The sequence below is a fragment of the Augochlora pura genome, chromosome 2 (assembly GCF_028453695.1).
Source record: "Augochlora pura isolate Apur16 chromosome 2, APUR_v2.2.1, whole genome shotgun sequence".
NCBI lineage: Eukaryota > Metazoa > Arthropoda > Insecta > Hymenoptera > Halictidae > Augochlora > Augochlora pura.
The window spans coordinates 18,169,060-18,182,569 of record NC_135773.1 but is presented as its reverse complement, the minus strand read 5'-3'; the positions used below and the strand labels follow the sequence as shown (position 1 = coordinate 18,182,569).

At 36.5% G+C, this 13,510-nt stretch overlaps 2 protein-coding genes across 2 annotated transcripts in view; one reads left to right on the top strand and one right to left on the bottom strand.

Moving 5' to 3' along the window:
• Positions 1-3,579: 3,579 nt before the first annotated feature.
• On the top strand, positions 3,580-8,095 carry Bcat (Branched chain amino acid transaminase). The gene is made up of 7 exons (XM_078190382.1): positions 3,580-3,988; positions 5,293-5,400; positions 5,486-5,695; positions 5,808-6,038; positions 6,633-6,942; positions 7,322-7,479; positions 7,539-8,095. The coding sequence occupies exons 1-7, from the start codon at positions 3,968-3,970 to the stop codon at positions 7,728-7,730; spliced, it is 1,230 nt and encodes a 409-aa protein (XP_078046508.1). The 5' UTR covers positions 3,580-3,967; the 3' UTR covers positions 7,731-8,095.
• Positions 8,096-11,034: 2,939 nt separating this feature from the next.
• The window catches only part of LOC144478269 (katanin p60 ATPase-containing subunit A-like 2), a 4,039-nt gene continuing 1,563 nt past the window's right edge, over positions 11,035-13,510 (bottom strand). Inside the window, exons 3-7 of the mRNA XM_078196036.1 lie at positions 12,991-13,240; positions 12,226-12,391; positions 11,841-11,953; positions 11,491-11,684; positions 11,035-11,407 (exon numbers count right to left, since the gene is read on the bottom strand). Of these exons, the coding sequence (XP_078052162.1) occupies positions 11,035-11,407; positions 11,491-11,684; positions 11,841-11,953; positions 12,226-12,391; positions 12,991-13,240 (1,096 nt within the window). The remainder of the gene's footprint in view (positions 11,408-11,490; positions 11,685-11,840; positions 11,954-12,225; positions 12,392-12,990; positions 13,241-13,510) is intronic.

Below are 13,510 nucleotides of genomic sequence, written 5' to 3'. Positions count from 1 at the left end.
CAGGACATTAAACGCGAACATAGGCGTGTTACCCACGACCTGACGTCACTCCGTTTTATTATTGATCGCGGGAGATTTGAAAAGGTTAGATGGGTTCTGCCATAAAAATAATGTATACAATTCGATTTTTCAATTCGAATTAGTCGATAATCAACAGTATACCGATATGTTACATTTGTGTTTGCAAATTCTTGAAATATACTCTTAGTCGTAATAAAAGTCCGACTCGCTCCTATGGTTAACAAAATTAGGGTGGACAACTATTAGAACCAATATCGAATAAATAATATTAAATTGACAAAATTTCATTGGCAGCTATTTCGATCAATCTTGAGAGTTTTATCCCTGTTTATTGTATTTTGGGCTGAATTTTACAATGTTAATAATCCTCTTCTCATCGAATCTACTTTATCGATGCTGTTCGTCTCCTTCGGTATCAGCATATTTTTAATTAGAATATGCGTTCTATATTATCGTTCATTGTAATGAATTCATATACGATTAAATGGGGTTTTTCTTTTGTCATTAGCCATGTATAACAGTTTTCGGCTACATTTTACATACTTGACATTATCTCGCGATAGAATTAACTTTGTAAGAGGCGAGCGAAAGGGTAAGAGTACGCGCAGGAAACATCTATTTTCGTCATAGTTTCATTATCGTGGTATGATGCGGCAGACAACGATTGCGGGAATCTAGTAGCAAAAGTTGTTCGGTATGACGTCAAGATAACATTATATCCAACAGTCTGTTTCAGTAGCCAGCGCTCGGGGTCTAGTCGTAATCTCCTTTAGTCCTTTGTGTTTTGCACCGCCTATATTCGACGTTGACAGACGATCCCGTTCCGATTCAGTGAAAGGTCAAAAAAATGTTGACGGAATGCTCGTTTCGAGGGAACACACGATAAATTCGTCAGAACCAGCCGCTCCGACTGGGACGATTACGCGAACCGAGCATCCCCATTTTAACCACTATCTTCGCGATTTTATTCAACGAGGACTAGAAGCCCCACATACTATGTGTTTAGTATACATGTTCTGATACGGTTGAATCGATGCGCAGAATTTTTACAAGCATCTATATTCAGCACTTATTCATCATGAAAGGCACACGACAGCACAATTATTTATAATGTAATCGCTCCGCTGTATTTTTTTCAAGAAAATTATAAACGCGTACTTACTGTTAACATACTTAATTGGTCGATAACTCTAATACTAATGATAATTATTCAAGCCAAAGTCTGCAACGGAAAAGCAGTGGTACTTCTATAAATTGGTTGTTTATATAAAACGATCTAGAAAAACTTGCACTCGATTTCGAATTCGCATCGAGTTGCGAAACATTTGTTGAATCTACTCTGTGTTTACAGGCGATTGCGCCAAATATTTTGTACAGGCTGTTCCCAATGTCACACTCCCGATACGTTAACTCCCGTACGTAATTTTACTACCAACGAAAAACATGTTTATATAAATCAAATTCGATGTGACACAGGAAAACAATTCCATTCGGTAAGCGCCTCTGATCGTCGAGAAAGGTTTTACCAATTCGTTCCGTTTCTGGGAAACAATAGCGTTCGTTGTATATAATTTAAGAACCTGGACATTCTATCTACGATAAATTGCTCTTGATTATTTTTCAGCCAGTCATCGGAACAAAAAAATAGCGGTTTCTGTGTCCGGATGGATTCTGCTCACAGTACAGAACATACGAACAATTTGTGCAAACGAGATGAAATCATTAATAGTAGTTTTCCAATAGTTTCGCAACCGGAGATAACGAGCATCGATAAATACAATAGTGCTGATCGTAATTACTGGCCCGGGATTTTTCGTATTGATACTGTCTGAAGCTGTTGCCTCAAATAAAGTAAACCAAGAAAAGCTCCTTTCCATCGATCCGAATAAGTTCAGCGTTTTAGGTGTAAATATGGAATTTTTCGTCCACGGTGAATGTTAGACAAATGTTTCAATCGAAGATAATGATATCACGGCTGCATAATTCCATGTTATCGTTTTCTCGCGGTTAACGAGTTATAAGGAAACTTCAATTTCTGTTATCGCTAACTGAAGTTTCTGTCACTTCACTTAGTCTTGTTTTCAATGAGAAAGAAGACTTGCTCTTTTCGGACGTCGAAAGATATTCGCATCCAATCGTTGCGCATTGTAGCTGGAGCAAGTTAATACCACCAATTTCTAATTTGGCACACGCGATAAATATTTATGCGATAGTTCGGCGAGATGTTTGACGAATCACGGAACGTGACGTTTTCTTAATAATAACGCGCGTGCTGTCTTTTCTTATCGCGTAAAGAAACCGACGTTATCAACATGTTTTCAACTCCCTGCCTCCCCTCGACTCATTATGCTCCACACCACAATTTTTCTTTCCCTTTCTCGATCGTTCGCCGAACGTAAGATTCGTCTCCCGTTCATCTACAAGGTGACCGCGCAGTTTTCTCACTGGATATCATCTCGATTTTTATGCAAATTTTAACTTAATTTAAATTTCATTCAGTTAGGTATATATTATACTTACAATAACATAAGAAAACCCATAGTTTATTTTGATTGGAAGAAAATGAATGAATGAGATAATTAGTTAATAAAGGTTTGTGTTAAATTTAGTAACAATATGTGTATCCTATCGTTATCGTTGTTAACGAAAATTTTTAGATCGTGTCCAAACAAATCAAGACAGGAGATCCCATTCGATCCGAAAGAAATCAGATTACTATGGTTTTATAGTTGATGTACAACGAATTCTTCAATTTAATACTAGATTTACGGAATCCGTCAAAATTACAGGGCACTGATTGGTTAACGTACTATTATTCAGATTTAAGAGATACATTTATTGCTTATTTATCGATTATATTTACTATAATTATTTATAGTTATTTATTTATCGATTAAATTAACGATTAGAATAAATCGTTACTTTCATAAACAAATATAAAACGGCTGCTTTTATTACTCCGTAAACCTAGTGTTAAATGTTCAACAGTGCTTACCGTCGAAGCTTGCGAGTATAAACCGTGTTCTAGTGGAATTATTTCCGCAACATTTTGCAAGCATTGTAACTAGTCTCAAACCTCTGGATACATACTTTGAATTTCGTTCATGATTGAATCTTCTTAATAAATAAAATTTTACTCATCCGTTTCTACGTTTAACGAACGCAGAGGGACAAAATATAATTTTAATCTGAAAATAGAGTTCAATTAGTCAATGATCTTATCGAGCAAAGAAACTTTATAAATCGAGCGTAGCCGTAAAGATGGCGTTTGACCTAAGAAAATGACGTATGAGCGGGAAGAGTACACGAGGGAAACAACGACGATGGTACGTTAGTAACGCAAGCAATTCGATTTGATTAACATGTTTAATACGAAGCTCCAATCATTCCGAACACTGTGTATAATTAAGAGCACATGTCAAATCGACAAATCCCTCCACTCAACTATTTCCGAGCGAAAGGTGGGGGCATTTTACCCCTCTCTGCCTCTCCTTCACGCCCCTTTCGATCTAATAAATAAAATATTGACCGATGGTTAATGCTAAGACATTATTCGAGAGTGCGCACTGGGCTGGATACATTGTGTTTTACCTGAATAACTACTAATCCATGAATAATTAAGTTTACTGTTCCAACAATTAACGCTCTGTGCGACAGTACCTGTGACCAATACCAGAGGACCGCGTAAACAACACACAAGCAATTAATATAATTGCTGTAAATTAATATAATCGAAGGATTTCTTTCAAGAATTATCTCCTGAATAAGATTATTCGAAAATTCTTGCAAGCACACGTGCGGCTTATTCGTCGGATCCTTCAAATTTGCAAAGAAATTTTCACGTAATGAGCTTTGTGGACCCTTCGAACGTTGCTCTAATTGCTTCCGTAGTTGTCATTCTGATTATATCGATAATTAGTCAGTAGTTGATCGTTAATCGTTCAATATGGTGCACATACGGCGTCAGGTAAGTCCCATTGATTTCGAATCCTGTCAATGAAATTGATAACGTGATCATGATTTCGGTATTGCGTAAAATAGTACTTTAACGATCCTTTCGCGCTATATGTCATTGGGCAAAGATCACATTCAGCAGATTGAATTTATCGGACCGAAGCTACGTAAAGTTTCGTCTTTGCGTAATTCCGATTTTTCGTAGAATATGACCAATTATCTTGGTGCTCTTTCTCTCTCTCTCTCTCTCTTTTATTTTTCTCTGTCTCTGCAATGATGCAATCAATATTCTTATTTGCGAGCAAGCATTGGCAATCAACACGCTACCCGTCAAACAATCGAAGGATTTGCAATAAGAGGGCAGAGCCGATATTTTAGTTGCATTTACTATCTTATTGAAACAATGACTAAGTAAAAATGTAAGACAAAAAATCAACGCGAGTATTACTCGATTCTCAATTTCTTTTCGTTGATTTACCCGAATTGTTCGGAAGCAAAGTTGCCTTCTTATACTATATTAGTCTTACTTACATTTATGAACATACAATATGTATTATATATCAGATTTAAAAAAATTGTAACTTCAAAAATATATCTGTGGTCGCTATCCTTCAAGGTCGTCTCCATACCTTCCAAATACTTCCCAGGCGTGTTCCCACGTTTCCTCCTCTTTGCCGCATATCCTGATTTGCTTCCCACCTCCGTTAACCAGTACTTTTCTTCCTTTACCAGTGCTGTCGTCTTATTGCAGAAGTCTCTTGGAATTTTCAAGCTTCAATTTTATCACCTATCACGGTCAAGTTTTTCTTAACTTTGAAAATTTTGAAACGCGACAATGAGACGACCGCGAAACCACTTTACTGTCGATAGTTCCGCCGAAGGAACGGAAGAAGCTGAGGATTTTTACTGGTTTCTTATGAAACGTATTCTTTCGAATTCTGTATTTTTAGTACCGCTTCACGTAATTTCATTGACCTAACATTATCTTCGCTTCCGTAAGCAAGTTATCGTGCTGGGTAATTAATGATAGAACGCTTGTCACACTAATCGTAGCAATATATAGCGGAACGTTTCTTTACTTAATCAACTTGAAACAGTTGGTTCCTTCAATAACAATCACGCAATCTCGTTACGAAATAATTAAACGTATCTGAATATTTGCAATATATCTGTTTAGTGTTTTTTTTTTTTATTAAAGTAGAGGAAGTTCTCGGATTAAAAAACTTGCCGTTTTTTTTTTCCTTCGAAAATCGGTATCGGAGTTCGCGATATCTTGTGAAGCACGTTGAACCTTGTTCAACCACATTATTTCTACAGATACTATCCTGCGGGAACTTGTTGAATCAATTCCAACCGAACGTGAAACGCAGCTCGTACTTGCAAATCAGGGACAAACAAGTGATACAGCCGGAACGTTCCTTCAAGGTAGCAATGTGCAAAAAACGAAATACATTCCGAACAGTCTTCAATCGCGCCTATAATTGTTACTAAGTAATTCTTGTATTTGTAGTATGCGGACTTGTCAGTCCGGCTTGCAGGGCCGCAACAATTACAGGCCAAGCCGGACGTCAGTGCTTTGTCTTTCGGAAAATACTTTACCGATCATATGCTGAAGATATTTTACCACGAGTCGTTAGGGGGATGGCAGGCGCCGGAAATCACACCTCTTGAAAGTCTAGTGTTGCATCCAGCGTCGAAAGTGCTGCATTACGCAATAGAGGTTTGCAGTTTGTTTGTCGAGCATGCTATTTGAATGTATTTTGAGAGTCTGGTCCAATAGATAAATCGACCATAATCGGATTCGAGTAACGAAACGGTGGCGTGTGTTTCAGTTGTTCGAGGGCCTGAAAGCCTACAGAGGTGTGGACGGGAAAATAAGAGTGTTCAGGCCACACTTGAACATGGATCGAATGAACCGTTCAGCGACGAGGACCGGCTTGCCGACTTTTCTCGCGGACGAGCTGATCAAGTGTTGCTGCCGATTAATCAGTATAGATCAAGAATGGGTACCCCATTCCACTGCCTCTAGTCTCTACATACGTCCAACTCTCATAGGTATAGATGTGAGTAGTCGCTTTCTACGCAATATTATAAAACTTTTTCATTTGGCACAAAGGTCAGGCTGTTATCTTCCGGCACATATCAGCAGGCTATTTTATTAATTATAGTCTTTCACACGATAGTTAGAATAATCGTGTCACTTATGTCACCAATGTCATTAAAACAGAAACAGGAGGGGAATCTATGTGTTTCTCAATACTAAAACGATAATGTGCGATAAAGCAGGGACGTGATGCTCTTTTGTTGGGGCAGGGCCAAAAGATCTCAAGCCGTATTATGATTGATGCATGGGTAGTGCAATATTGCAGTGTTGCGCTAGATAAAAATGACAAACAGAAAAGCGATGATGAAAGCTGTGAAACGATTGGCTCATAATAAAACATTTGAAACGGTTCGAAGAAGCTTCGCTATTTTATAATTTTACATTACGAACTTGGCGTATGTGTTCAGTTTCTTCGGTTTTCATGTACTTCGAAGCTTTGCCGAAAATAATACCCGTTTCTTGGTAAAACGTAGGCAAACTCATCACCGCAAATTTCAACTCTTCTTTGATTGCTATCATGTATGATAATTTCTTGTTTCTTGTTGATATGTAGCCGACGCTTGGAGTGGCATCGTCAGAGTCCGCATTACTGTACGTTATTTTATCACCTGTGGGCTCCTATTTTAAGAAAGGGGGTGATCAAGTTGGTGTGTCTTTGCTAGCAGATCCACAGTACACTAGAGCGTGGCCGGGAGGTTGTGGTAGTTATAAAGTAGGTAGCAATTATGGTCCTACGCTTCACGTGCAAAGGGAAGCCGTGCAAAGAGGATTGCAGCAAGTGCTGTGGCTGTTCGGAGAAAACAGCGAAGTAACCGAAGCCGGGACTATGAACGTCTTCATGTTCTACATCAACGACGATGGCGGTACGTTCGTTAGTAAAATCAAAATAAATGCAGGGTGTTTCATAATTCGTGGTACACATTGGGTCAGGTAGATATTCTATGGCTAAAAATGAGACAAAAATCAGGGATAACGAAATTGCGTGAGAAGCTTCGTTTTCGAGGAGATCAAATTTAAATATCAGTCGAATACATACATTTTGAACAATATCTTAACTAAAAATAATAAACTAAATTCTACGAAAAATATACTGATTATTTTACCATAGTTTAGTACCATAAATTGTGAAACAGCTTGCAAGTACTTGAAGATTTTTTGATAAATTGTACAATCGCGATAGTAAATTAAACGTTAATTATCTTATACGAAACGACTAATCAATGATTCACTTGGTATGTTCAGAGAAAGAATTAATCACGCCACCTTTGTCAAGTGGTCTAATTCTCTCTGGAGTCACGAGGAACTCTATCTTATCCCTGGCCAAGGAGTGGAATCAGTTCAAAGTGACCGAACGGACATTCTGTATGAACGAAGTTTGCCAATTGTTGTCGGAAAACAGGGTAAGATCGCGTATTAATTGCACGAGATTAGCAATTTTATTTAACTCGTATGATTCTAGTTGCTGGAGATATTCGGAACAGGAACAGCCTGTACAATCAGTCCGGTGTCGTACATTGAATACATTGGTCAACCTTTACATATACCAACGCTAGAACACTCGGATCCTGTTCACAAGAAGTTCCTAAACCATTTAAAGGACATACAATATGGTGTTATCCCGGATCACCCATGGACGATACCCATCGAGTGAAAGTGGAATAATTTATTAAGTAATTTATTATATTGAGCTGGTTGGTCGAGCGGCTCGAAAATTGATTTGCGGTGCTGCCGCATTTCACTGTTTGTATACGAACGACGTAGATCTTTATTTATTTATAGCATCGAGTATTTTTCGTAAACTAGATGTGAGCGATAATCTTTTTATGCAGAGGTATTCAAACAGATAAGACTCAGGGATTATCAGTTCATCGTAGTGGCAAATTGTTATCAATGTAGCAAGAAGTTCTATTAAAGGATGAGCGTGAATCTCGTAAATTGTAAGCAATACATTAATATAGAATACGTAGAGTAATGTAGACTATATGTATGTATATTTTAATAAAATTATTAAGTTGTATATAATCTTCCCGTTGCGTATATAATTAATTACAATAAATTATTTGAAACAACTCACAACATTATTAAATTATAGATAATAGTTTTATTTGTGTATTTGCACCTTTTACTATATACAATTAATAATTAAATTCAAATAAATTTCTTTACATGATCCCCGTTATAATAATTTATTTTACCATTTGGAAGAGATGGGGAACAATAATTTAATAGTGAATAAATACTGATATGACTTAAATATGGCTTAAATATTCAAATAACATGTTTTATCCGAGCACAGATGATTCTTATCGCTTTTCTTTTAAGAGTCAATGTAAACTCTGGCAAGAATCAATTGCTCTTTCGGCGGTGGCGGTGGTTCCGTACAGCGCCAATTAGTAAATGGCAAAAAGCTGAAATTGATAGGCAAACAGTGGCGCTTCTTGTGGAAAAATCTGAAAGCTCAGTTTTGACTAGTATTATCAGCGTTTTGCCATTTACCAATCGGCGCTGTCTGGATCTCTTGTGACAGATGTAGATAATTAATGTTTTCTATTTTAGCAATTTCTTAATATTGATTAAATTAATGAATCAATTTTTGCTACCTTGTAAATGTTATTTCAATTATCACTGTTTTAATACTAACAAGTTATTCAATTCATAATGAATCTTCTTAGAGAGACTGCCTGTTTATCAAACAGGAATAATTTATTTATTAGTTTGATAATTTCATATGTAAAGTTTAATTAAATAATAAGTGTTGAGTGGAAATATTTTCATCAAATAGTTTATTTACATAATGTCCTCCACATTTTGATCAGAACTTCCAGATTCCGCCACAAGATGCGTCACTATTTGGCTAGTTGTTTCAGCGTTTTGCCGTTTACTAATTGGCGCTGTATGGACGCATTTGTGATTTATTCATAAAATTCGTATACATAAATATAGAATATTTATGATTTCATCACAATTCTTGTCGGATTTTACATCAAGTCTTACGGGGAAAACGGGACGAATCATTTGCTTCTATTTTTTACTTTAGCACATGAAATGAAAATCTGTTTATAATTAATTAATTCCAATGCAAGTATGTGAAAAATTAGTACATTGCTAGGGATCACATCTGGGTTTTCTAATCATAAAAGTAAAGAACAATTTAAAATCATGTCGAAGAATTAATAATAAACTCCGATTGGTAACTCGGAGAAAAATGACTTACTCGCTTCACTAAATTATGATGCGGAATACAGTAAATTCTCCTCAATTGTTCTTCAGTTTGCAAACAAAAAAAGGATAATTGTTCCAGATACAATAATTGTATCCCGAATAATCGTATCTCTACTTCCCAAATCATCCGTTTTTGTTAACAAGCTGAAGGACAATTGGGAAAAATTTACTGTAGATGCAACATTATAAGAAAAGTACAGCAATAGTCGGGTCTATTTTGACACAGCTCTCAATCATCATTCTATGATTTTTCATTTGAACTCCCAGTTAATTAGTTACCTCGGTAAATTTTTATATTATATTTTATCATATTTTTAAATTAACTTTTACAATATTTGGAATATAAATAATCTAAGTCAGAATCGAGACCTCCACTTTGCAAGTATTAATCCAAGTGATAAATCTGTCAATACGATACCAAACGAGAAAAACATATAGGTGTGGAAACACTGTAACTCCGTTTGCGACCGATCCGCAATATAGCTATCCACAAACCAGATAAGGAATTCGAGGAAAACCGTTGATCGAAATACCAGCAGATATCAAGATATCAAGATATATAAGGTATCTTTGGATGAGAAACTTGTTTAATTTAATTGTTAGAGAATAATCTATAGATATAATTACAGTAATTAGAAAATTATAACATTGATTTTCTTGAACAATTACTTACATTTATGTAAACGTATATTTTTTCTGATTAGAAATAGATGGTAGGAGCACCTTACTGTGCGGGATATTCAGAAGATGGAGCTACTTGTGAAGGAATAATAAGAAAAATTTATTGGTAATAATATTGACAGATTTATCTTTTAGTAGCATATCAAATTGAATGTCTACAATGAGCTAACATAAATGATTTTAATGGTTAGGATACAACAACACAGAGAAAGTGGAGTTAGCTCTCTTTCAAAGTCCCATGGTACGTTGAGTCAAATAGTTGAGCAAGGACAGATCCTCGCAGAGAAATAGAACGGGGAGATCGCGGAAACAAAAAATGTTAATATTGTTCGAAAGGTGCCCTAGAGAAAAATACAATGCAACGGAGCACCTCTGTCATCACTACTATTAATCTCTTCGTCGTTAATTATTTCCTTGCTGTAATGAGATGATTTAGTGTTCCGATTGTCCTCGTTAACTTTCATTCCCAGATTTTGATGACAGGAGATTCAAATTTTGTTCCGATTTAATAGAAATTATTGGCAGCCATATTTATCGCATTGTGCACGAAACATTCGTCACGAGTCTGACTCGTTATTATAGTGCAGTGGGTTAATAGCTCAGTAGGTAAACAAGAAGCCGCGGTTTAACTTACTACGCGAATTTTTGTTACCAAAAGAAGCTGTTACCAAAGCTATACAGTTTTAGCAGACAATATAAAACATTTGATATGTCGTAATCGAAGTGATGCTTTAATAGAGAAATGTTTTAGTATTCCAGACAAAGATGGGGACGCACTTTCGAATAGGCTGATGTCCTGATACATCAGCGGCTTTCATACACGTACCAGATTGTACTTCGTTCTCATACTTACGATATGATGAGATTAATCCAGGTAATTTTTGTAAGTTGTTATCATGGTTTGGTACAAGTCAAAAGGAACCAAATAAAGAGGAAGAAGTGTTGATTGCACAAGTGTTTGTTACGAATGAATATTTATTTCTATATTTTATAAATATTTATTTCTATATTTTATGAATATTTATTTCTAATATTTTATGGATATTTATTTCTTATATCCTATTTTTTTTCCAGTCGTGCAATGCAGATAATTCCTTTTCCCCGACCGCGGGATATATATTTTTCGCTGCCATTTCCAAATATTTCAAAGACGTTATTTTATAAGTAATATCCGCCAATGGTGCTTGTTTTTCCTCCAAATTTTTGATTATTGGAGTAATCTGATGAATCCATGCTTGTTTGCAAAGTTTCTTGATATCAGATCCAGAAAAATTGAATAACTTTTTTGTTACGAAGTTTTGCAATTCGTCTTCGTTTATCGCCGTCGAGATGTAACTCTTGAGCATGTCAATTTTGATCCAGTGATCAGGCATAGACGCGTAAATAATTCTATCTATACGTCTCAACAATGCTGCATCTAAATTCCTGGTAGAACAAAACGATGACTGTTAACACACTTTGGTGATGCCGTTGATTGTTTCAGTAAATTATCATTGCGGTATGCTCACCACGGCACGTTAGTGGCAGCTAACAGTACAACATTACGGTCGTCAGTGGTCATCAATCCGTCCATCCTGGCGAGCAGCTCTGCTCGAAATCTCCTAGCTGGTTCGGACGAGCTATCATCGCTTGTCGTTATCCAATCAATTTCATCGATAAAAATAATCGTGGGTGCTCGCGCATAGGCGAGATCGAAAAGAGCCTGTATAATTTAATCGTCATTTAAATCTCAAACACTTCGCAACGACGTAGACTCTCTCCCAACGTGAACTTTTGTTCTCACTCACTATACAATCTTTATGTACAGCCGTGATTTTTAATTGTTTAGTTGAATATTCTTATATGTTCATCTACTCACACGAACGTATTTTTCAGAGTCTCCGCGCCATTTGCTGATCAACGAGCTGGCTGACACGTTGAAGAATGTACAGCTGCACTCGGTTGCGGCTGCCCTGGCCAGCATCGTTTTTCCTGTTGGAATTGTTTGTTTCTAAGATTCATTAAGTGCAGTACGACAAAACTATTTAATCCTTATTTCAATATTCCGACTGTCCGATTTTATCTTAAAATATCTTGGATATACTTATTACCAAGAGTTAAACTGCTATGGATTTCTACTTTCCCGGTCAACTACAAATGATCTACATTTAAGGAATAAATAACATTGTAGGAGATGTCGAGGGTATTGTACGCGATCGTCTGTTGTCAAGGTTCCCCCATGAATCTAGGGGTCAGCGTTTTACCTGTACCCGGTGGACCGTACATTAATATGCCCTTCCAGGACCACTGACCGCGGAAGAGCGTTGGATACTTGAAGGGGTACACAACTGCCTCTTTAATGGTCTCTTTGCATTCCCCTAAGCCTTTCACGTCGTCCCAGCGTACGTTCAAGTTTCCTTCCAAAATTTCCTACGTACAGTTAAAAGGAGAATTAAACAAATTAGTACAATCTTGTTGAGAGTTGAGACTTTTTACATAAGTAGGAAGCTAGAGATCAAAGTTGTGCTAAAAGTAATCTAATTCGAGATTAAGAATTGCAAGTAACGAGAAATCATGTTCATGACTAAATGATTAAGATTACTAAACTATCCGGTAATCATGAATAAAGAGTAACTTAAATAATGGAAGGACGTGTAAAGATACATTTGACTGATTAACTCATTAATCATTACCCGTGAAATGATTACATTTGTAATCGTGAGTAATAGAAAAGTGAATAAATTGTATATTCCGCCAGTATTCTACAGGGTGTCCTAAGAATGTCTCACAATCCGGAAATGGGAGGTTTCTGAGATTATATAAAACAACTTTTTTCCTTAGTTGAAATCTAATTTGCAGCTTTGTTTAAGAGTTATTAACGAAAAACGGTGACCATTGACAGTTTGTGGAACGGCCGTTTAGCATCAGCTTAGCTTGTTTTTCATTGATCACTATTTTTCATTGGAGAAACCATCATTTCTCGATTGATAGCGACCTTTGAAACACTCTGTACAGTTTGATAAACTCACCCTTGAGATCGATTCGGCTATCTTTTGCATGTCGGAATTATCCCCATAAAGATCACTAATGGTCTCGTGCATCGATGGCAACGCGATTATATTTGGTTGTTTCATACTCGACTGTTGGTCGGAGAATATTTGTTTCACTGACAGTGGGAACACTATTTCGTTAGAATTCTCCTCCGTCTTCCAACTGCTTTTCTTGCCGATTTTACTGTCGTTTTGCTTGCCATGGCATTCGGCTACGTTCGTTCGACTCCTGTGGAATCGAATCGAGGTCAAAACATCGGTTGACGAAACAAAAATTAAAATTACCAACAGAGACGGAAATAACATTTTAATGCCATTGAAATGCTTCATATTTAACAATGATAAAAGGTTTTATGCAGGGAAGATGGAAGCAAGGAAGGGCCTTCTAACAAGAGAGAATATTCTAAAAAAGAACGGGAGAAAATAGGAAGCTCTCCAGAAAAATACAATGTGACACAAAATATCTAACTGAAATGAGGAAAACCTGAGATCATTTCAA

Excerpts from the sequence above, each read along its gene's own strand:
- Bcat (XM_078190382.1), top strand. The coding sequence starts at position 3,968 with ATGGTGCACATACGGCGTCAG. Across the intron at positions 3,989-5,292 it reads TGGTGCACATACGGCGTCAG|ATACTATCCTGCGGGAACTT; the intron begins GTAAGTCCCATT and ends TTATTTCTACAG. Across the intron at positions 7,480-7,538 it reads AATTGTTGTCGGAAAACAGG|TTGCTGGAGATATTCGGAAC; the intron begins GTAAGATCGCGT and ends GTATGATTCTAG.